At 40.3% G+C, this 25,546-nt stretch overlaps 2 protein-coding genes across 4 annotated transcripts in view; one reads left to right on the top strand and one right to left on the bottom strand.

Moving 5' to 3' along the window:
- LOC149087774 (ATP-binding cassette sub-family A member 2-like) overlaps positions 1 to 15,421 on the top strand; it is a 167,783-nt gene extending 152,362 nt beyond the window's left edge. For both annotated transcript variants that reach the window (XM_089231689.1, XM_089231688.1), the window contains one exon: positions 1,709 to 15,421. In XM_089231689.1, coding sequence (XP_089087815.1) covers positions 1,709 to 1,747 — 39 coding nt within the window. In that variant the 3' untranslated portion in view covers positions 1,748 to 15,421. The remainder of the gene's footprint in view (positions 1 to 1,708) is intronic.
- A 5,789-nt stretch (positions 15,422 to 21,210) lies between these two features.
- The window catches only part of Gs2 (glutamine synthetase 2), a 34,100-nt gene continuing 29,764 nt past the window's right edge, over positions 21,211 to 25,546 (bottom strand). For both annotated transcript variants that reach the window (XM_089231686.1, XM_089231687.1), the window contains one exon: positions 21,211 to 21,847. In XM_089231686.1, coding sequence (XP_089087812.1) covers positions 21,559 to 21,847 — 289 coding nt within the window. In that variant the 3' untranslated portion in view covers positions 21,211 to 21,558. The remainder of the gene's footprint in view (positions 21,848 to 25,546) is intronic.

Raw genomic sequence — 25,546 nt, 5'->3', positions numbered from 1 at the left:
ACTATACATGCATAGTGTTCTTTGAAACAGAGGCGTGGGGAAGGGCCATAAATTCATATGTGCCTGAACTCATGAGAAGCAGGCTTTGGGTATAAGCCATGCGTGATATTGTAAAAGATAACACACATAATTCAGTCGTTGAAGTTCTCACCCTGGGCTTATATTCCTATATTATATACAGGGCCGTCTTAAGAGTATCCTTAGTGGTCCAGGATACTCACGGCTGAGGGAGGAGCCCCTACCTAGCGAGGCATGCTTACTTTCGAAAATTTCAACTAGATATCACTCTCAACCCTCCCGTCCGCGTAATTACAATCCCTACTTCCTTAGTACCACAAGAAGCATTAGCACACCGGTGATTGGTTACTGAGAGTAGAAAATCTAGCAAGACGTCACGAGAGGCGGAGTTTTGGGCGAAACTGAATTTCAAAGTTTATCAACGAAAAATGAAAGCATTTTTTATTGGATCAGTAAATGATAGCTGGGCGTTCGCTTTGCGAGGCGTTATTACTGTCTTCTCGATGCACGTGAACCGTATTTGATTAAATCAAACAAAAATGGAAAAAGTTTTTAGTAAATCAGTAAATGACAGCAAAGATGGAAGGATGGGAAAAAAATTTGGATGGGTTTCAGACCGAATCGAACACATAACCTTCGGTATTGGATTCTCGTACTATAACCATTACTCCAGTGGTGGATGTTGGATTCAAGCACAATTAAATGTAGCTATTGTTAAACGTCGCCAGCAAAAATTTCATCATGAGTGACGTAACGGTTCATCACTCGTTTCAGCCAATCACGATGCGCTAAATATCTACAATGTAGCTAGAAATGTAGGGATTGTTTATAAGCCTCCAGTCCTCTGGGGGGGGGGGGGGGGGGGGAAGGGAGACAGAAAATAATAATTTATTTTTTTTACTTCTGCAATTGCCTGTCTCTGGAAAGAAGTTTCTCTTTCGCTCCTCATGGTATGAGAAAGGTTTCCATACAGTGGATTGCGATTCCGGATTACATTACAAAAGATGTTTGTCTTGGCGTTTATAACCCATCTCATTTTGACATATTTGTGTATATTTTTTAATGAATATATATTAGATTATGATATGTTCACAAACTCTGTGTATCTTTTTTTCCTGAATTAATTCATTGTCATGGCATAAATTGTGCAAGTAAACACACTCTCGAAGCATCAGTTTTTGAAATAGGCTGATCTTTGCCAATATCTGGGGGGGAGGGTGTCTTTGTATCTTGGTCTTGATACAAATTGTGGGTAACCACATCATAGGTAATAGTATAATGGAATATGTATTTTGAAGCAGGGACTCTTACTACCACTCTCAGAATTGATGCAGAAATCAAAAATTTCTTATTTAAAGGTCAAGTCAAGCACCTGCAGGTCTAAAACACTTCCGCTGCCCCTAAGTCTCCAAGGCCCCACTTGAGGCCCCTGGGCCGTGACCGGGTGAGACCATGCGTTAAGAAGGCACTGATTATATAATTTCACATTTTGAAGAAATTGATAAAAAAAAATTCATACAAACATTAATAACTATATATTCTCATTACCTTAATATGGTTGTCTGATATAACCGATTTATCACATTTACCATAACAAATATCCAAGCATTTATTCAATTAACATCATGATTATTAAACTTAATACACGACGTAATTTCTAACTTTTCCTCTCTCTTTTTTTATATTACAGAGTCGACTAGCGTTTCTACCTCTGGAACCGAGATGCTGATGGAAGTTTATTAAGGTCCCATTGAGAGATGATGTCGTTTGAATCGATTTCAAATTGAAGAGTTAAAATCGATGATGGCGTATCGATGTTATATTTTCCTCCCAACTCTTTTTTTTCTCTTCTAAACGATGAACTAATTATTCATTCATTCATCGGAACAGGTCTCATCTGTTTCGATTTCGTTTCTCGATTCACGTGCTCAAAGAGTCATTATGTGGATTTTGTGCTTCATTTTATAGCTCAGGAAAGTCATCCACTTCGTTCCCAAGTTCAGAGGGATAAAACAAAAACAAATACAGTGCTGGGGGAACGAAAAAAAAAGTGATATTTCATAATGATGAAGGAATCATCAGAACCTTTTTAACTCGTCACCGGGAGAAGTACTTTTTTCATTTTAATATTTTCAATTATATCAATGTGTACATATACACTGTACGTATGTGTGAGTTTTTAACTAAGTCGTACTTGATCAACAAGTGCATACTCGGGTTCCTTCCCCCACCCTTTATGATGTTTGCCTTTTTTTTTGTTTTTTTATAATTTTGAATTTTTGAAGTATTTCATTTCATTTATATGTTATTATATTATTTAAATATGATAAATCGGTTATTATGCGTACTTGACCAATCTATCATCTTGGTAAGTTTAATAAATTTATCGCTTTTACCGTCGAATACTCATAATACCCACGCGTCGTTGGTAAATTTGATACATATGAAAAGGATTCTAAATGAGTCTAGTGTGTGTGTGATGAATATACAGTCGAATCCCGTTTTAACGAATACCGTTACAGCGAAAATCTCGTTTTAACGAACACTTTCTAATCCCCCAGATAAGTTTACGTAGGGACATTTTTAAATATCCTGGAATTCCTTTATAACGAAATTTCGTTATAACGAAGTGATTTCTACGATCTCTTGGAGTTCGTTATAACGGGAGATTCGACTGTAGTAGGACCATGACAAAATTAAAATAAATTTTATGATCGTACACCCGATATAACGATACAATACGTGTATGAATTATCATGTACAGTATATATCATATAGTGCGATTTGTCATGCAGCGCAACGCTTGGGTATTATGCATAATTATCATGTAAAGTGTTTAGGGAAATTAGTAAATTTAGGGAAATCTATCAATTTTACCAACGGCGCTTGGGTGCTATCAAAGCCTCCTAGATAGACTTTGGTACTGTGCGTAATCGCCGGTAAAAGTGATAAAACATTTAAGGAAATTTATCAAACTTTCCAAAATGTTTTGTAAGTATGTATAATCGCCGTGTATATACAGTAAGACCTCTCTATGAACTCCATCCTCCATTCCTCAGTAATACCACCAATCAATTAGTCGTTTGATAGAGGTAAGGTATGGGGGAAATTCATATCGGAAAACATTGGCTCCTTTATATACCGAGGTGGTCCTTCAGAGAGGTCTCATTGTGTTTAGTATCTGTACGTATAGCTATTATTAATCATATTGAATATACGTCAGATCGGTATTATAGATCAAGCTTTAACCATTAAAATAATTTTTAACGGTGTTCTTCAACCACTGGTTCCGTGGGAATTTCACCGGTTCTCTGGACATTCCGCCCGATTCATATAGTCGTTACATAATTTTAATTTTAGTATTACGCAGTCTCTATATATTGGTTTTTATTTCTGTTTTACCATCGTCTCAGCAGGTTTTAGAATGTTTTCTCATATTTATTTTCACCGGTCTGCAAATTATTTCTTGTATTCACGGTATTTTTTGCCGTAATCAAATTATTTCTTCCATTTATTGTTGTTGTTGTTTTGGTCCGCAAATTATTTCTCCCATTTATGTATTTTTTGCCCGGTTTGCAACTTTTTTCTATGTACTAATTTTCTGCGCCGGTCCTCAAATTATCTTTCCTATTAGCGGTATTTTTGCCCACCTGCAAATTATTTATTTTATTTACGGCAGGTCTGCAACTGATTTCTATTTATTTATTTTTCACCAGTAATCAAATTACTTCTCGCATTAATTAATTTTTTGCCGCTAGTCAAATTATTTCTCCTATTTATTTTTAGCCGGTTCTCAGATTATTTCTCCTATTTAGTCTGCAAATTATTTCTCTTATTCACTGTCTTTATGCCGTCTGCAAATGTACTTCTCTTATTCACTCACTTTTCACTAGTTAGTAAATTATTTCTCCTACTAACGATATTTTTTGCCGGTACCCAGATTATTTCTCCTATTTATTTTTTGCCGGTCTGCAAATTATTTCTCCTATTTGCAGTACTTTTTGCCAGTCCTCAAACGATTTCTAACATTTATTTATTTATTTGCCCGTCCGTCAATTATTTCTCGCAGATCCGCGAAATTTTTCAACTACTTCCTCCGGTGCGCAATTTGCAAAAAAGGGTTGAAGAACACTGATTTATAATCTTTCATATCAGAGTAGAAATGGCGTCGCAATACATCCTTCCTATATCAGCTCATTCCCAGTAACTGTTTCGAACTAGTCAGTGTATCTTTCCCGGTCGTATTTGTTTTGTTCGTAGGTTTTTGTTTTTAATGCACTATTTATGCGCAGTTTTGTTTTGCTCAAAGCGAAACGTATCGGTAGTAAATAATTTCCTTTTGGATCAATTGAATCGTCAGTTTTAAGTAAGGAATCAGTCTCCAAAAATATCAAGTTTTCGAGAAATCTAAAAAAATTGCATTAGTGGTTCATTAACTTCTTAAACCTTACTCTTTTTCGAGGTCCTATAGGTGCCTCTAGGGCATACATGCTCAACCCATGGCACTCGCAGTCATCTGATGTGGCCCGAGACTTGAAACTTAATTTTGTAAATATGAACTAAACGCTATATTTACAAATCACTAAAGAGGCCCGCTGGAGAGTTACGGAGCACCTAAGCTGCCAGCGGCACTTTTACAAATCACTTGAGTGATCTTGAACTGCACCACAGGTTACTTAAGTGACCAGTGGCACATTCTCAGATCACTCAAGTACCCACGGCACACAGTTCCAGAGCACTTGAGCGACCCGCGGAAATTTCACAAATTACTTAAGTAACCTGCGGTGCAGTTTAAGAGGACTTAAGTGACCCGCGGTATATCTACAGATCGATTGAGTGACCCGTGACTCAGTGCAAGATCACTTGAGTGACCCGTGACTCAGTGCAAGATCACTTGAGTGACCCGTGACTCAGTGCAAGATCACTTGAGTGGCCCGTGCTGCAGTTCCACTGCATTTACAAATCAATTAAGTAACCTGCGGTGCAGTTCAGCACCACTTAAGTGAGTGTATTTACAGATTACTTTAGTGACCCACGACACAGTTCTAGATCACTCAGGTGTCCCGCTGCACATTAACAGAGATCGTCAATGGACTGGCGGCATAGTTCCAGAGCACTTACGCAGTGCAATTCCACAACACTTAAGTGGCCCGAGGTATATTTACAGATCACTCAAGTGACTTACGGCGCTGTTAAAGAGCACTTGAGTGATACCCACCCCACAGTTTTAAAGCACTTGAGCGACTCGCGGAACATTTCCAGGTCACTACTCAAGTTACCCGTGACACGTTTACAAACCAATGAAGTGGCCCGCACTCTTCGAAAGGTTGAGCATGAGCACCCTTGCTCTAGGGCAGTTTCCCAAACTTTTTTGTTCCATTTTCTGTCATCGCCCCCGACTCAAGTGAACCCATAGGATCATATGTTATACTCACAGCTTCTATCGCTCCCCTGGACCATTACATCGCCCACCAGAGGTGCGATATTGCCCACTTTGGGAAACACTGCTCTAGGGGCTGTGTTTTTTTTTTTTTTTTCCTAACTACTCAACGTGTAGAGCGAACCTTGGAGATACTTAAGTTAGAGTATAGAAAAAGTAAATTTTGCCATTTTTTTTGTCTTTATTCCCTTAGAACTGACGATTCACAATAACCTGAACCTCCACTCCATATTGCTATTATATGTGCTGCCAAAAAAATGGACAATATATTAATTTCTCCCATGGGGTGAAGAATATAGTTCGTGGTGTGCATAATGCTTCTTAACTGATTTCTTTACCCAAAGTTTTTCATTACAAAAAAAAAAAAAAAAATGTTTAGCATTAAATGTACGAGTATATGCGTGCTTGTCGATATTGATAGTTAACGTTTGCGACGTATTTTTATACGCCAATATTTAAATTTTCGTACCGCGACGCTCATGCATTTAAGCTAGTGCTGCTTTTCGACGCTGCTGAAGTACAAAGTTTTTATGCCTTCTAAACATAATTACGTCTAAAGCAGTGGTTCTGTCCTAACCCGGTTACGTGATCTTATGCAGGGTTACTGTTTAACTGTCACATTATATTGGAAAGGAGGACATGAGAGTTCTTCTAGAGTCGTCCTAACGCATGGCTCCGAAGCTTCCAGTGCATAAGGATCCTCACGATAATGAGATCAAGTGCAATCATTTTATGGAGGAAATATGTGCTTCCAACCGGAGAGAAGACGGGCCCCCCGTACCATCATTTTACCTGGAAGCCCATGACACAGTTAAGACGGCCTTCGAGTATTCCCCCCAACCACAAGGTGATCAAAGGAGAAATATTTGAAAGATAGGAAAAACTTTATTAAGAGCCCTTTAAGCGGCACAGCAGAAATCTCTAAAACCCTGTAAGAGGCCATATCTTTTTTAAATAAAGTAGGCTTTTTTCCGATTTTCAGCAGGTGCAAGCTAAGGGACGGGGTATAGAGAGAGGTGTTTCGTTGAGAAATAAACTTTAGAAAATGTCTGGGCTTATCAATTTTAAAATCAGAGGCTCTTAAGAAGGCGAGATATCTCGTCGTTGCCGCTTGAAGGGTTAATCAATATCCTTCAATTTCCAAAATGTTATTTTCTGAAGGTCGAGAATTCGAAATACGGTGTATGATAAGATTCACTATATCCCCGGCCAAAAGGGTAGGCCCTGAATCAGGGTCGTCTTAAGATCGTCATGGGGCCCTCGGGCCAAGTGAGTTTTTGGAGACCCTACCTGGCAAATTTTCGAAAAATTCAACTACTTATTTTTCTGAGGCCCCTCTTTTTTTGAGGCCTCCGGGCCGTGCGTTAAGACGGCACTGCCCTGAATACGCCAGTGATTCGTGCTGAATTACCATTCTTAGTATTCTGGAAGCATTAGTAAAAAAATATGCAATTAACTAAGAATTGATAACATTTCATCAGCTTACTTCATTCGCATTATGAGGCATATATTTGTAAAAAATTATAAATGTTTTTCTTCTGTGAGATGTTGAAACAAACGGATTTACCGCTTTCTTGAAACTGGTTCAGAACCACTGGTTTAGGCTTAGTCATTACTTGATCTCGTGTGTGTGTCTCTTTGTACTGTGAACCATGTCACCATCACTACTGTAACATTATATGTACTTTGAAAGTAGATAATATATTTTAATGCATGTAGTGTCTTTCCATGTATTTGGAGATTTAAACGCAAAGATTGATGTCGATCGAAATTTGAAATCACCAGCTGTGATTGGCGCCGTTGTAACGGAGACACACAAATTAATAAAAATCTGGACATACCCATCCTTCGGGGGCGCTTCGATATCTCTCTGAGATTTGAAGCAGATTGTGCCTCCGGTCCTTTAATGTTGTAACGGGGAATCGAACACATCATTAGTTCGAACAGATTCTCCGACGTCACAGATATCTTTGCTTATGCCTCGAGAAATAACCGTGGTCAGGTCGGGTTTTGAACCCAGAGCCTGCATAGTGGAACACTATCATACCGCATACCAACTCCGGTCATATATCGCCACACGGCAATTTCCAACCAGTGGAGTAGGGTGGGAAATGAAGTGGGCCATCTATCGGTGGTCGCCCCAGGCTCGGTAGGTAAAAAAATAAGAAGATTGTTCGAACTCTCTATTTATTAAATCAACAGTATTGTAAAAAATTTTTAATCGAGAATCGGGGGCGATTTTTTTTATTTTGGCTGTACTAGTTTTACTGTTCTTTTATTCCATTGTTGTTCTAGTCATAAAAAGAAATGGATTTTTTTAAAGAATTTTTCATAAAACGGGTGAAATTATGAATGCGTTCCTCGCTCCCCCTACATTTTTATCTTTAGGGTCGCTGCTCGAAGATCTCATTCTAATGCTCGGAGCAGCGCATGCTTTTACCTTTCTCTGAATTTCCTTCAATTACTAATTGCAGTATTTCTTTCCGTGCAAGGGAGCTTATGCCGTATTTCAACGTCATTTACCGATTAAGGGGGGATATTTGATCATATACAATGATATCTCGGCTATCGAAGACAATTCGTTCCGGAATCACATTCGTAGCCGAAACGCGGTTTTTCATAGATTTCTATAGAAAATCATGTGATTCGGTATAGGAACTGCCCAAAATGTCAAAAAAGTAATTTTCATAAAACTCTAAGAAGCACTGTAAAAAACACAAATACGGACCGAAGAGGCCAAGATAACAAAACTCCATAATTGCACGAAGGAGACCTTGAAGGGAGAAGATGAAAAAAATCAAAAAAGAATTATTTTACACTATGTACGCTATGTAGTCGGTTTATGAGGCATAGTGAAAAAAAAAAGTGTGTGTGTGTGCGCTATGTCACATATTTCATTTCTCTCTCACACACATGCAGATGGAAAAGATAAGTTCTTAGAATGTCCAGACTGTTCAATTTTGATATTAAGAGTCTTACACCGTATATGCACTGAAACCATTCAAGTCTGAGGCTTATTATTATATTGTTTTTTAATGCATTTCTATTAGCTTAATCATTCATTTCACATAAAATGGCTCAGAATTTTTCAAAAAGAGAAAGAAGAAAGCGAATATGGAAAGTAATTCCGATGTAGAAATAAATGAATCTTACTCAAGTAACACTTACTCACTCATTGGATTCATTTTGATTTCGGCACGAAAATTTAGCTCACGACGCGGTTGTTTCATGGGAGCGCACGCATTTTATATCAAATAAAATGCCCGTTAGCCGAATAATTCGTAAGCCGAAGTTTTCTTTAGCTGAGGTATCGCTGTACATGGTAATATTTGCGAAAATAATAATCAAGAATGATTCAAGAAAAATTAAAATTCCCAGATCAATAAGCCGGATGATCATCCGGATAAAATTTAGCTAATTTGTATGGGAATAAATTAACTATAGCCTAATATTAAGTATAGGTCTATTTTCAATTACGTAATTGTTTCGTGCCTATCTTGGTACAGTATAATACTACTATTCCTCCCGTTTTTATTGCCTCGGTCTCTGAAATAACAAAACAACTTGGAAGAAGAGTGATTGGTTTCGCCCATGCTGTAATTGCTTTGACAAGAGTGGGTGATGTTTTCACGCCTACTGGACCGTATTTATTTATTTTTTTAATCTTTTGCTAGTCATTGCGGGAGCTTTCTCTTGTGGTAACTTTCACGCGTATCAAAATTTACTCTGCACAACTGCATACGTAGAAAGCGGTATTTTTCTGATTTGAATTGACGGTTTCACGTCTGATCAACTCATTTGAGTTAGGTGTCGAAGTACTTGAAACATGTTGTCGCCGGTACAACAGAAACGGCAACAACATGACTGCAGAAAACGATTGCTACCGTAGGGAGTCCCACACCGAGGGGTTAGTACACCGATCTTTCGGCGATTATGAAAGAAAGGGCAAAATGTCGAACGTTGACGTTCGGAATAGGCAATAAATTTGCATGTCCCCGTCTAAATAACCCTCGTGTGCAGAAAATGACTGTGATGCGACAAAAATTATCACACTGAAACCCACTCTGGTGCTGCTATGCTTCTTCTAACCAAGTTAATTTTACAGAATACCCCGGAAAACTGAATGCACACTAGCACATGTTCGGCAGAGCCAAGTGATTCCGTTGGATTGTGTGGAAGTTTTAGAGATCAAGTTCAAGCAAGTTTACCATCTCTGTGTTGTTGTGTGTGCGTGGAATTTTTTCATCGAATAGGAGGGAACAGCTGCGATTTTCTTGGCAGCTGGTGTTATATAGAGGAAGAGTAAGTGGCAATATTTCACTCGAGCTGAACAATGTTAGGCAACTATCCAGTCAGTTTCATCCTTAGAAAAATATAAAAGAAATAGACTTTATATCCTCACTGTGTGCTACGTGAATGTGTTATAATCTGTTGGGAGCGAGAGATAACTTGAAATCCATCTACATTATTCTCAAGTCCAGTTTGAAGTCCGAGGATGTGAGCTAAGATATTTTCTGTGACCCTCTACATCAGCGGTTCTCAACCGGTGCTCCTCCCTGGGGCTCCTCGGCCACTCGAGGAAAATATAAAAAATCAGTAAATTTTAAAAAAGTAGTTATAAATATTTTTAAACGGTAAAAATAAATCACACAGTTACTTTGATGAATGAATAAAATATAGGCTTACGGAGCTCCGCCATAGAAATTGTATACCAAAAAGGTCAATAAAGGTTGAGAACCGCTGCTCTACATCGTTTATGGTTTAATCCATGACTCGTGGGCCAAATGTGGCCCCAAGTCATTTGACGTGGCTCGCAATTTACAGATCACTCAAGTGAGCTGCAGTGCAGTTCCAGATCAATTAACCCGCGGCATACTTATAGATCACTGAATCGGCCCGCGGTGCAGTTCCACATTACTCAAGTGGTCCGCAACATATTTCCATGTAACGTAAGTGACCCGCTGGTCATTCTCAGGTCACATAAGTCACCAGCGTCATATTCGCAGATCACTTAATTAAGATTCGGCACAGTTCCAGAGCATCTAAGTGATTCGCGGCATGTCTGTAGATCATTTAAGGGGAACCCGAATGCCTATCTTCCGCAACGTTAACTATACGCAATTCCTGAGATATATCTCAGCAAGTAAAAAACATTATTTCGTTGCGAAAATGTTTGGTGGTGATTTCAATATTGTCCCATAGGAACTCGGGTGCCTCCGGAAATTTATTGAAATACGAAAATGACATTGCCGGTCACCACTCAGTCGCAGTGTAGCCGGTATCTTTGGTGACCCTTCCCTCAGGTCCCCGTATCCTTAAATAGTAAATTTATATTTAAAAGAAATTTTGGATTTGTCCTGGGCTGGGGCTCTTTTGACCTCTCCCACTTAGAGCCTGTCCCGCAGCTGCAATATTAGAATACCTTACCGACATTCCAATTACCGCCCAAAATGTAAAAATCATTCTCTTCTCATAAATTTATGAATCCGTCAATTCGTTTTAAAGGGGAAATGCGTTTTTTTTTTTTTTTATGGCCACGAATAACTGGTTCTCGAATTTAAAAAACAAATACAGCTTTTCGGAGGTTTTATTGTGACTTTTTCCATGACCTTGATTTCGTCTATCGACGTTATTATTATTATTATAACCGACTATGAGTCGTTGAATCGCAGCCCGCTAATGACGCATCACGGGATGTCGTTTCTGACTTTATACTCAGAATAATGAGCAAAAAAAAAAACCTGTAACTTATTGCAGGCCAGGTTTGTTGTTCCCCGTCTTTTTCTAAGAAACATGCGTGATCCAAAAGAGGTTATTTTTTTTTTATGTGTTTGTTACGCAATTCTCGTTTCCCATCACCATCCCACCTCCTGGTTGCCATGTTATCTGCTATTCAGTCACGTGAAATGAGTTTGCATAACAACAAAAAATGAATTGTGGGAGAAGAATAAGAGGAGATGATCCACCACCAACGTTTCATTCTGCTCTTTTGGAATGTGCTTTTCCTGCCAAGTCCCGGGAAGTGCAGACCAAATTGTCTGGAAATTCCATTTCTTGATTTGTTGTACGGGTCAATTGTGCATTTGTCAACGGAGTGACTTGATTCTGCACGGTAGACTACTACTACTAAACCACGCATGCACCTCGTCCATGTTCCATGCGCAATTGTTTCTGCGTAATGCTTATTATGTGTAGTGCTGCGACCTCTGCCATCAATTTTTCTAACTACGAGTGAAGCGTAACGGTTTAATAATTGTATCGTTGTAGGCCTGTTGCTCCTGTGACTATAGAGGTAGATTATAGACCTGGACCTAATCTGTGGTTGAATAAGTTGGGTTATTTTCCCAGGACCCCTTGATCATCATTAAAGGATCTCAAATGCTAACATTTATTCGCCGTACAATTTTGACTTGTCGTGTTGGTTCCCCGAATGTCTGTTTTGGTTTTGTTCAGGGCCTTCCCAATTGAAAGTCTGTTTTGGCGATAACTATACAATGTTGTGTCCTGACCTTGGCTCCTGCTACCCCTAGGACCTGATCTCTGCATGGGCAGCAGAGAAATTACCCCAGGGTCCTAATTCAAGCTATATACGTTTACTAAGCAACCAAACATCATTGACTCAAGTCATGGAGTTCTCTCTAATGCCTGCTTTACCCAGGACCCCCTTCAAGTCAAAGTCGGGCCCTGGTCTCTACCTTCGGAATTCGTAGCATTTCTTATGCTACGAGGTAGACTAAAGAAGACGTTGCCCAGGGCCCCGGGATAAGTGGAGGTCAAATATTACTCATGATTTTTGTTGAAATGCATCTAAAAGATTTGTGTTTTAAATAAATTTGATTTCGAGCTCTGAAAACTGCTTTACCCCATTTCCCCAAACTCGTTAAGACGGCCCTGAATAAGTAAGTAAAGGCCTATTATAGAAAGCCCAGAAATGAAATTAGTTGGAAGTGAAACAAGCAATAGGGGCATTAGCATTCTACTCTATTAGTTCTAATTAATATGCAGAATTCGGACTCAAACAGTTCTCTGAGGCAAGCTCAGATGGGGAATAACTGGACCCAATGGGAGTCCGAGGGCTCCTGAACTTATGAGGGGCCTACCCGGAGACCTCCAAGTCCGTAGAGGACCTTCACGAACGAGAACAAGACCTAACGTCGTGATTTTCGAGTGTAAGTATGTAAATGTTGGTACACTTCCAGCCAAGCAGAGCCTCCTCCTCCCTATACCGAGTGCAGTATTGCTGTTAAGAAGGCCAGCAACGGTGTCAAATTAAAATTTTTAAAAAATAAAAGTTCACCGAGACCAACTAAACATCTTCGACTCTCATGTTGGGAGGCCTTCCCTAACGCCCTCTATGAACAGAGACTTTTCGTGTCAAAGTCAGCCCCCTCTCGAGTTAGTTTCACAAGCTGGGGGCCCGTGTATATACTGCATGTATATCATAATATACAGAATTTAGAAAGTAAATGTCTTTATATTTATGACTCTTGTACAGAACGAAATCATGAGCTATAAATATCATTAATGTCGAAGCGTGATTTCCGCCTGGCCTTATTTTCTCGATCATGTCACTATCACACCTGATCACGTGTACATACGGGAAGGATAGCTCTATTTACTTTTTTCGGTACGTACCTTCCGGACAATCATTTTTTTAGTCGATAAATAATTTTAGCATAAATTTATTTTAATCTTCTATTTTATATACATATTAACCTCTATCTCTGTACCTGTCACCTACATATCTCTTCTCCGAGCTAACGTGGGGCCCCCAAATAAAGGAAACTCCCGGTGGCCGAGGGCACCGGAATGAATCTTTTTTGCCCTACTATAAAAGGGAAAATCGTAGTCTGGTTGGCTTCCATGGAGGTCAACCAAAAATCCCTTTCTGGGATTTGGGATCCAAGATGTGGGCCCCTGCTGTACATTATTCATCTTCGTACATTACAGCATTTTAACATCACTGTATATCCCCCCCCCATAGAGGAAGCTGGTGGTAGACTAGGCTGGGGGCCCCCCCGGGATGAATCTTTTTCCCACTCTAAACAGGTCGGGAAAAAAATCGGGGCCTAAAGACCCAACAAAAAAAACAAAAAAAATTTCTGAGGTCATGGCTCTAGGATATGGAGGCCTTGCTGTGCATTATGGTGGATTTTTACGTGCCTGTACATTATGCCCCGCCTCGCTCCATATGGAGGAAGCTGACAGGCTCCAGGCTGGAGACCCTGGGAAAAATCCCCCTCCCCCCCACTGTAAACGAGTCAGTGGAAATTCCTCGCCTGAAGGCCTAAAAAAAATTCTTTCTTGGAAACTCGTCTCCAGGATGTGAGAAGGGCCCTAATGTAAATTATTTATGTAAGTACTTTACAATGCATTCTAACATGACTACATCTTGCCCTCTTTCTCACATGGAATATGCTGACGGATTCCAGACCAGACAACCGAGATGATTTTTTCCCACTATGGGGAAGTCAGCAAAAATCCTGGCCTGGGGGCCGAACAAAAGTCTTTCCTGGGGTCAAGGCTCCAGGATTTGGACACCCTGCTGTATATTACAATGCATTTTAAATGACTGTAGTATATCATGCCACCTACATGGAGGAAGCTCGCAGACTCAAGGCCGGAATAAATTTTTTTCCCACAATGAAGGGGTCGAGAAAAGGGGCCCAACAAAAATCTCTTCCTGGGGGACACTGCTGCAGGAGGATGCGGGAGCTTCTTGCTGTACATTATTCGTCTATGTACATTATAATGCATTTATTCGGTATGGAGAAGGATTTACTGATCTCTTCTCCTCATAGTCTTTTTATAGTTATCGTTATTATTTCTTCTGGTAGTTATCACGTGATTTATATCCATTCATTGTGTGTATTCAATTGCGTATATGATGAGCCGTATGGCCTTTTACGAGTTGATTCTACTTTTGCGTTATCTCTTCATAATGTTAAGAGCTACTTCATTGTTTTCATCGCTTTTTCTTCTGTAACTGCATTGTCATCCATCCTTAGATGGCAGTAGGGTGCTTTAAAATATTGCCGCTAAAGTATTTTATATTGTGCTTCGTGTAGCCTACGTGTCAATCCGCATTCAACCCATAGCATTTAGTTCTGTTCGCCCTCAAATTTAAATAATGCGTATTTATTCACTTACTAACCAAACATTTTTGATTTTACTCGTGCTCTGGGTCCGATTTCTGCATGGGCAACAGTGGCATTCGCCCAGGGCCCTGTAATTTAAGCAATGCAAGTTCGCTAAGCAACCGAATGGGTGGGCCTCTAAAGTTCTTTTACTTCTAGAGCCCCCCCCCCCTCAAATCAAAATCGGGGCCCGTTCGTCCCAATTCTTGGCTTTGCCGATTTTTCATGATTACGTAACATGATTTTAGCCATATTTGGCCATGTCGAATCTTCCTATTGCTTCTAATCTTTTCCTTGAAGTATCTTATGTTGCGATGCTGTAAACGCAGATGTTGAAACCATAAATTCATAGTCACACTGTATATTTACATACCTAAATAGCTATACTTTCGGTGTAATTGTAGTGTAAAAAAATTCCTATACATTTCATGACTTTATTTTTACTTGGCATTTCACTGCCACCATGCATAAATAAATAAATATTAGACGACTATGTACAGTATAACAATATGCTATGTATATGTATGTACATAAATATCGTACACGGCCGTGTGTGAAACTCGATGTTTTATTGGAATTTTAGATTCATGTCTGGAAATGTTGCGATGGATGTATCTGCTTTGTGTGTGTGTGTGTATATATAGAAATGTTTGTGGGTAACATGGATGTGCAATAGCAATTACTATGTACTTGTAAATACTGATTGTGAAGATGTTGCTAACTTTTTTTTTCTTTTTCGCGCGATTGTACATTTTTCTGTGGTGATGTTGATCGTTATTCGCTGAGAGAAATTAATGTTTCGATTAAACATGAGTCATTTTTTTTAGTTCTCGTCTTGATTATGTGTATTTTTTATGTTTGTGTGTGTTCTAGAACCCTACTGCCTTTCATTTTGGCGTTAGAGTTCCGGGACACCCTGTAGTAGGAAAAGTTTCCTCCAGAATCGGGGGAGACAGTCAGGGGCGTAGCCAGAAATTTTGTTCGAGGGGACCAAAGTAATAGAACAATAGATTTGGGCATCTTTTTCCCATTTTCGGTCATTTTCTCACATTTTGGGGGGGGGGGGGGAACTTGCTCGCTACGCCCTTGGAGACAGTATCCCTTAAGACAAACAATTTTCGCAATGGAACACAGCGTCGCAAATGATTTTTATGTTCAGCGCATGTTAATGTGGATTTTAAGCCACTTTCGTCAAAAAAAAGGGAGGAGAAAATAAGGTCTCAAAGTAACCCTGGAAGTGAAAGGGTAAAGTATTTTCCCTACACAAAAAAAACCCCACAATATATACCCTATATATACTTACTTTTCTTTCCTCAGGGAGAGAAAAAAAGGACGATATATTTTCTTCCCTCCGTAATTGACTGGGAGGGGAAAAAAATTCGCTGTGTCTCTTTCTCATGATATGACCGAGGTTGTCATATTTTGGCAACTTCTGAAGTAGGGCAATACAAGTCTTCCTCAAATACTTAAGTTGCGACCCTGTGATCAATCACCATTAGGAAAAAATTTTATAGCCTTTTTTTTTTCGGAATTTTCAAGATGTTTTTGCATTTTTTATACTCAAAAAATGCATTAAAAACAAATGTCATTAAAATAGGATGCTGTGTTTCAAAATGTGGCAAAGTTGCTAGGTAGTCTGAATGACATTTAGGGCAAACACTGCAGAGGCCTTCTATCTCTTGGTGGTGATGCCTGAGTTCGAATCCCGGCATAGACCAGGTGACTTTTCTTTCCGTGTTCACCTCGGCATATTATCCAGAATATGTTTCTTTGATATCTTTTTCTCCTCTATATCTGAAAAAAGCTGTCTCTAGCATTCTTTTCGTAAAAGGCTTTTACCGATGTTATTCTCAACACATTTGCTTCTACAAGCGGAATATTTTCATTTGAAATGACTTTTGCATTGTCCCTTTCAATTAAGCATGGAATGGTCCACTACGGTGATTGGTCCCCACCAAAAGTGTGATAATCCGCTCAACACCAATGTTCGTTTTACGCCGAATGTGAAACAACCTGAGATTTTTTTCTAGAGTTTAAAGAAAAATACTTTTATGGATCTATGTCGGATTATGACACCTGACTGGATAAAAAAAAAACCATTTTTTTGACGTTTTCTTAACACCAAAGTTGGTTTTCGCACTTAAAAACCAGTTTCGTTATTGATGAATATTGATAGAATTAGATGTGAGTTGAGTGCATCGATTTATCAATGAGAATTACAGTGGCGTCGGAGCTGGGGCTGCTCGAGCACTTTCAGAACTATATAATAAATGACAATTTCAGAACTAAATAATAATTGACAATGAGCACCCACAGATCTGAATCATCTCCGACGCCTTTGCCTCTCTACACCCTCGCACAATGTTCCTTGACTAATATTTGCTTTCAGAACATTCCCTGTTGTGACTGTTGGCGTTCTCCGACCAATGTATGGCCAGACGGATTGCAAGATTTAAGATCGGGCTGGATTGGTCGTTCTCTTCGATCAGTCTCCAACATTCAACGATATTGGCGCGGCCACACTATTCGCCCATGACTGACCTTGGAACGTTTTGGGACACGAGTGTGGCCTCGGCTTTAACTATCATTTCTAAAGAGAATATCGCGTACTTAGAGAAATTTTTTAGCCAAATTATGATTGATAATTCGTATTTTTCGAAATTTGCTGTAAGGGATTGATGATTAATTAACTTATGCATGTTGAACTCATGTCCGAAATAAGGGAAAAAAACATGATACCAAGTCCATGCCGAATCATTTTGATGCTACTTTGAAACTCAGGAGGGATTTCCCTATTGTGTCTCTACATCATCACGTGGAATCATGCTGATTGACAAATTCGGTCTAAATGAAGATTTTATTTTTGTCTCGTGAATGACCGTGACGTGTATCGTCGTCACATGATTCATCCTGGGTTTTTCTTCCTCCCCAAACGATCACGTGGTGCCGATCACGCACTGAAAAACGATGTGTCAACAATGATTGCATATAAACATTTCTTTTGATTGCCACGTACGTATATGGTTATGACATCGGAAAATTTCCACCTGCTCTATATAAAAAAACCCTTTCGTTAAAAAAATATTTTCCCACCATTTCGGGATCGATATTGGTGTTTTCGCTTAGATCGATCGATTGGTCGTTTCCTTGACAATGACCGGTCACGAGCTACCGGCTAAACATGTCAAGTGTTTGTTTCATCAGAGCTCGAATAAGATTGATACCAGTCTACTTTGAAGCATGTAGACCGCGGGAAAATGGACCACACGTCATACATGCCCCAATGACCTTTGCAATATAGATAGAAAATTCTGCGATATATACTTCACGGTTTTATAAATAGCCCATTTGACGAAACGAAAATTCCTTTATATAGGCCTATATATATCACAGGAGGGCACATATTTAGTTCAACATCACCGCGTGTCAGTGAAGCTCTATGAATTTGATTTCAGAGATCACTCCTCAAATTTATCAAACTAAAAATACCGAAACCAATCCTGTCCCACCACTAAATAGCAGGCAATTTCAGACCCTCTCTAGTGGCGCAACGAACAAAGGCCCAGCCGCGAACCGACGTCTCACTTATTCGGAAAGGGTCCAAAAAAAAAAGTATGTGTCGTCCTCAAAAAACCTTAAAAGTTTCATAATTTTAGATTTATAATAAATCAATCCAATTTAATGTTTATTTAATCTAATCATAATTTCATCTTTTTTTTAGGTGAGATGGATGTTCTCATTTATCTCGCACAAATAATACAATTTAGCGGCGAAAGAAATTATTATAGTCGCCAAAAATTATTGAAATGTTAATGGTTTGCTTGCTAATCTTCGCCTCGCGATATATAAAAACCCTTTCTCCAGATTCTGTTCTAAAAGCTAGTTCGCTTTTTTTTGTGTGTGCTCGCTGTACCAACACCACCTACTGCCATTGGACATAGCAGACCGACGCATGCGCTATATCCAATGTGCAATAGAACTCCTTAATACACAGTATATGAAGGCGTCTTAAATAGGAGAAATGGCCTTCATTGACGTCAAGGGCGTAGCCGGGGGGGGACTTGGGGGTCTGGTCCCCCCCCCCCCGAAATGAGAAAATGACCGGAAAAAGATGGCCAAATCTATTGTTCTGTCACTTTGGTTCCCCCCCCCCCCGAACGAAATATCTGGCTACGCCCCTGATTGACGTCACAAGCTTCGTACGGAGGCCTTGTTCTATAAGTACAGCCAACACCACCTAATGACGTCATTCAAACACATGATCAACTCTAGGGTTGCTTTTTGAATTCATTCTTGACCTCAAAAATATTTACTTTTTTATATACACTGCTGGCCACCGTAAATGCAACACCCTGAAGGAAGCATGCAAATAATATGAAATTTACAACATGCATTAGCGGAGGTGAGATATGCAAATGATTAGAATTTCAGCGCAGACGCACATTACGCGCGCCTGTGGCGCCACTTCAAAGCGCTATTTAAGGCTTGGAGATTTCGACGATTTGAGGTACGGCAATTGTGTTTTTCTTGTGGTTTTTTCAAAAAAACGATCATCTTTTGATCAAGTATCCGAGTTCGACAGAGGAAGGATAGTGGCCTACCGAGATTGTGGATTATCTTTCAGGGAAATCGGTAGTCGTGTTGGACGAAACCAAACAACTGTAACGCGGATATGTGATCGTTGGATGCAGGAGGGTACGACGGACCGACGTGTTCGATCGCATCCACCTCGGTGCACCACTTCACGTGATGACAGGCGTATGGCAGTGACGGATCGCTCAGCCACATCACGAACCATAGCACAGCACATTCAGTCTGTACCGCATCATCCAGTGTCTGCGCGTACCATTCGACGCCGTTTACAGCAGAGTGGTCTGTCCGCAAGACGTCCATTGCTTCGTCTACCCTTGACGCAGAACCACAGACGTCTCCGCCGCCAATGGTGCGATGAAAGAAGGATGTGGACGGCACAATGGAATGAAATTGTCTTTACTGACGAGTCACGCTTCTGTCTGCAACACCACGATGGTCGGATTCGAGTCTGGAGACACCGTGGAGAGAGGATGCTGAACAGCTGCGTTATGCACCGAAACACTGGTCCTGCACCGGGTATTATGGTATGGGGCGGTATTGGATATCACTCTCGCACTCCTCTAGTACGCATTGCCGGTACTTTAAAAAGCCAGCGCTACATCTCCGAGGTGTTGGAGCCAGTTGTCCTTCCTTACCTTCAGGGCTTGCCCACAGCCATATTTCAACAGGATAATGCGCGACCACACGTGGCACGCATTGTCCAAAGGTTCTTCGTCAATCGCCAGATTGAATTGCTTCCCTGGCCAGCTCGCTCTCCGGATCTTTCGCCGATAGAAAACATGTGGTCCATGGTTGCTCAATGATTGACCCAGATTACATCCCCAGCTGCCACACCAGATCAACTTTGGCAACGCGTGGAAGCTGCTTGGTCTGCTGTACCCCAAGAACACATCCAAAGTCTCTTTGAATCAATGCCGAGGCGTGTGGCAGCGGTGATCTCCAACAATGGCGGCTACTCTGGCTACTGATTTTGGCAGGAACCACACTTCACAGAAGTGTATAAATTTAATCATTTGATGCTTGGTCAACATGTTATCTACAAAATAAATATTGTTGCGATATCTCTTGTCTTTCTTGGTGTTGCAATTTGGGTAGCCAGCAGTGTATATAAAAGTGACTGAATTCCTCCGAATTTTTCTATTTTTTGCGCATATAAGTATAGAAAATCAGTGGTAATTTTTTAAAATCCTTTCTTTTAGTACAGTGGCGTCGAGCACAGAGTCTTAACGCATAAGCCTACCCGAGTAGGCTTGGCATCCACGATTACGAGATTTGACAGATTTTGCCGACATTTTACATCAGGTGGGGCGAGAGAATATCCTATCTGATGCTGTAGACACCTAGTAACTTGAACTGGTAACGGAGCGCCTAGAATTTATATTCAGAAATCGAATCTCAACTGCTGAAGACTAGAACCTACAGGTCTAAAGCCGGGCGCGCACCGGCTAGAAAAAGGTTTGGTGGTTGTTCACGTTGATTTATATGGTGCAACGCACACCGGTTTAAAAATTGAAATGTTGCGTCATGCAAACCAACGTGGCATATTCCCTGGTTCACTTAAGCGAACTGTAAATATGCCGTGGATCGCTTAAGTGGCCCGCACTCTCCTGAAGGTTGAGCACCCTTGTCACAGAAAGTTGTAGTCCTAGGAAGAGAATGGTTTTTGGAAACCCTAATTAGGGTCTATTTTGTTGCGGAGAGATACAAATTCTCGTGAGTTGCCAGAACACAACTGTGCCCTGTTTCGTTTTCCATAGCGTTAAACGCCAGTTTTATAGGATGCCAAAATAACGCTAAAGACGCCAAGCAAGAAAAACTAGATACTCCAGTTGCTAAACTGGTTCTTATTGCAACTTCATTAAAAGAGGCGTGACTTGCTGCGATTTTCCAGAGTAAATTTTTTGTTTTACACGCTAGTACCCACAACAAAGTAAAAAAAGTTCTCCAGAACATCGCTTTGCACGATGACCCCTTACCGCCATTGGCCAAATTACAAATGAGGCACGATGTCATTAGGGGAAATGGTCGTTTAAAAACATCTTTATTAACCATTAAAATACAGTTATACAATAACCATTTCGCTTACAGCTATGAAAAGAAAACTACATACAAAATGAAAGCTCATCACATACATACAACGAGTAAGTTCAAATAATGACGACGAGGGGGGGGGGGGGCAATCAAATTGCTAAATGCTAAAAACTTATAGGTCATCTAATGAAACTCCTTCCAGAAGGAAAAATCAAAAAGGAGTTCGGGAAGAAACGTTCGTAAAATACACGTATTACACGCACACGATTGCACATTGATGTAAATTCTGGAATACAGGATGTAACGTAAAAATGCCCTTTCAACTGCTACAAATGATCCTCACTCGTCGAGGCAGACGGTTCTGACTATGACTTCAGAAACGCTGTAAGGATCGCAATTCGAGGAAGGCCTGCGATCCTCGAGGTAACCCTTGCGTTCGTCGGCCACGTGCCTAGGAATTCGGATGCTAGCGCCTCTGTTGGCGACGCCGGCAGAGAAATCGTGTATGCTAGAAGTTTCGTGCAGGCCCGTCAGTCTCCTGGCGTTGTCCTTACCTTGCTTCGGGTCGTAGGCCTTGATGTGCTTCTCGTGGTTCTTCGAAAGGCGCTCGATCGCACGTTCGATATCCCTGGAATGCACAAAAAAAACCAATCATAACCAGTTCCCTACTAGCGCTAATTCTCTCAGAATATCACCAAGTTTCCATCAGATATTGGCTATCTGCTTTTTGGGACCTTTTTCAATGTCTTGAATTAAAACTTTTCTTTCAAACCGAGCACAACTCAGGTTTATCACCATCTATGGTCACTATGGAAGTGTGTACCTAAGTCTGCGTGCGTATGTAGTGTTGTGTTGTGTTTGATTGTTCAGTGCTGCCATCTATATTTCAGAAGTGAATGATGAGTTACGATTGAATTTCGCACTGTTTGTAGGTCTTGCTCTGGCGAGACTTCAAAGGGGAAATCGGCTCGCATAATTTAAAATAGACTAAAAATCAATCAAATTAAAAAGAAATCCATAATGGATAAATATAGTCGGGTGATGCGAATCCCCCTCCGTATGACGGAGGCCCATAGGACTATGAAGACCCTAGCCGAATGGGTCCCAAAACTTGTAGCGCACTCGTTATCGATGCAACACGAGTTTCTTCATAAACGGATGGATCCCAAACGATAAACTGAAAAGATGTAATTATAGCGTCCTTGTTACGCGATACAGTTCTTGTTTATATCACCAAAGTAGTGACCAATTGTTTAACCCCCCCCCCCTCCGCTTACCAGCCATTGGCAAAAAATTCGGACGATAGTTGACGAATCGGCGATAAATCTGGTAACCATGTCCTGACCACACGTTAGAAAAGTGAAAAAAAACAGAAAGAAACAGTATAATAGGTAAGCAGATAAGAGTAAGTACAAAATAGATTTCTCCTTTGATCCTACGTGTTCTTACGCTCTTACATGCATATAGTAGAAAGATAGATGTAGAAAAATCACTAACAGGAGTATAGAAATAACGGAGGTAAAAAACTTTCATAGGGTCACAACAAAGCTTCGCGATGAGGGGAGAGAGGAAAGAACTTTTGTGAATTCATTCTGTGTTTGGACGTCTTTGGGCGTAAAGTGGTTAATATCCTGAACGCAGTTCTCGACATGACCTATATTACCCGGCAGAAATGGAAATCGTGAATCAGACCTATCAATAAATCCGGTCGTAGGCGGACACGACTTGCAACGATAAACCAGTAGCGCGTAGTTTCCAGTACTCACAAGATTGACCCCATTGCACAGAAAGTAAGCGAACGTCATCCACTGCAAACTATGAGCGAAATCAGCAGAAGAATCTGAATCCGCTTAGAATGGGATTTTTCGAGTCTTGTATTACCTGCTCAGGTTACATTTCAGCGCCATTGCTCCGTTTTTCCCTATGGTTTATCTCCGTGCAGAGGAGTCCGTTCCCGCGTGAGCATGGAAGCTGGAATTAGATAATTGTCGTTTATGGGTTGTGATGGCAAGTAGTGATCGATTAAATATTTATTAACACGAACACCTTCTGTGAGTTTGTCACCGTCTCATTAAGTATGAACTTAGTATAAATACAGGTGTTCTGGATCCATTTCTCAAACTTCAGTTTTAATATTCCGTCAAGATTATCAACGAACACTCGTCAGAACAGTAGTCGTGAACAGAGTAGCGTGTGGGTCGCTTTCAGTGGACGACGTCAAACGCCAGAAGTCGACCAACTCAAACGTCGGCTGTTGGAGACTCGTGTGGCGTGCCGCATGTTGTCGCATCCGGTGGAAGGCTGGCCTAACGCCAACATCCAGAACGGATACGCAATAAGGCCGGTCGTTCACTGAAGCGACAACACGCGGCAAGCAATGAGAGCGACGACAGACGGAATTGAGTCGGACGACTAGGGGCATTTGATGTCGCCCACTGATAGAAACTCGCACGCTACTCCGTTCGCGACTGTACTCCGTTCAGACGAGTGTTCGTTAATGTTGAATTGATTAAATATAAGTCCTTTGATCCATTTCTCAAGTCTATACTTGAGACATCTGACAAACTGGTCGCGTTCGCGTAGTGAATATTTAACCTAATACTACTCACCATCACAACCCATAAACGGCAATTTCCCTTTTTCTTCGCAAGAAAATTTGATAAGATCGAAAGAGGTGGAAAAACTGAGCGAGTGACGCGTGAAAAAGTAAACTGCGCAGAACCTGCAACTCGCATCGCATAACATACTATGTAGAAGCTATTCCGGACGCGAATAGTTTCTAGTGTGCTGCTGTAGACCTCCATGCGTTGCTAAACTCCTTTGGAATTCTCATGCAACCTTATTGCGAGAGTCGATTTCATCTGGATTCAGTCTGGATGTTCATGCTTCTTTTTACGTATCTTCCTGTTAATGGCGATTCCATCTGCTGTGGTTGCTGTATTGGCCCCATTGGACTATCAGCCCAATCGCAAACTTTTGATAGAGACTACAGGTCATCTTAACTCACCCTGCCCGGATCCATAGTGCATACGAGACTTAGTGGTAATGAAATTTGGTACCACGATTTTTGAGAGTAAGTATGGAAATCTGGAGACAGGTACAGGGTTAGCAAGAAATGTTTCCCCACTTTAGACAGTTCTAAAATGCGTTCTAATGCTCCGAATGAGTTTTATTGCTCGTATTGTTACGAAAATTATCTAAATAGTGATCGCTTTATTGTAATTTTTCACCTGCTAATAATCGATAAAGCATTTTTTTGCAAGCACCAAAATATCGCCAAGTTGGAACATTTGGCGACAGGTCCCATTCGGCGGTGTGGTGTTGCTAAAGGAAAGGAGTGGAGATCGCGATAACATTCAAGAACCTTCTTTTCCCTATATGATGTTATGCCACGACAAAAGAAATAGTTTGTTAGACTTTATCCTCAATACGAGAACTTATTTGTAGGCCGCTCTTCGATTAGCGTATTTTCGTGAAATCTCACTGCTTGTAAATAAGTCAATAGATTTTCTGTTGAATAAATCTGACGTCCTGCATTTTGTTTCATCCTCTGCTCATTTCGAGGACTTGTATGGATCGTATGATTCCCTTGGTGATTCTATTTGTTCTCAGATGTGAGAAATTATCCGGAACAATATCAAACGATCCATACTGGTGGTCAGATGAAAAAGATACAATTCCTTTCAAATACATAATTCACACAAATACAATTCATGTATGAATGAAACTTTTCATTAATATTGTTAGAATTTAGATTTATGAAGATGACAATTTTTTGAAAAGAAACAATTTGGCGTAAAATATCAATATAGTTATATAGCACACAGGAGTCAGTTTTAATAAAAGACATATCGGTCATTATAGTGCTATTTCAGAATTAGTGAAAAATATATGACAAATAAGCACCAAGACGTCAGATAAGATAATTTTAAAATATTGTTCAATATTAGTAATGGAAAGTACAAATTTTTTTAAACAATTTTTTGAAGTATTCATTTTGGATATCGATGGGTAGTCCATTATATTGCTTTGGGGCTAAGGCCGGTATTACACTACAAAATTTTGATAAAAGTACTATTATAAAACTTGAAAAATGCAGCCGCGGCCATCATTTGATAAAAATTGTTTTTTCGGGTTCGAAGACCGTCGTCCGTTTGAGTTTGTTCTCAACGTTTCCCCAACACTAGTGGTTGGCATCATCAGGAGAATTGATAAACTGAATTGATAAACTCCAGTTTATCAATTCTCCTGATGATGCCAACCACTAGTGTTGGGGAAACGTTGAGAACAAACTCAAACGGACGACGGTCTTCGAACCCGAAAAAAC

This window comes from Pholcus phalangioides, unplaced genomic scaffold, assembly GCF_987345545.1.
Source record: "Pholcus phalangioides strain wild (caught in Gottingen) unplaced genomic scaffold, Ppha-v1.0 ptg000004l_1, whole genome shotgun sequence".
NCBI lineage: Eukaryota > Metazoa > Arthropoda > Arachnida > Araneae > Pholcidae > Pholcus > Pholcus phalangioides.
The sequence above is the reverse complement of the archived record's forward strand: the minus strand, read 5'-3'. Positions and strand labels throughout refer to the sequence as shown.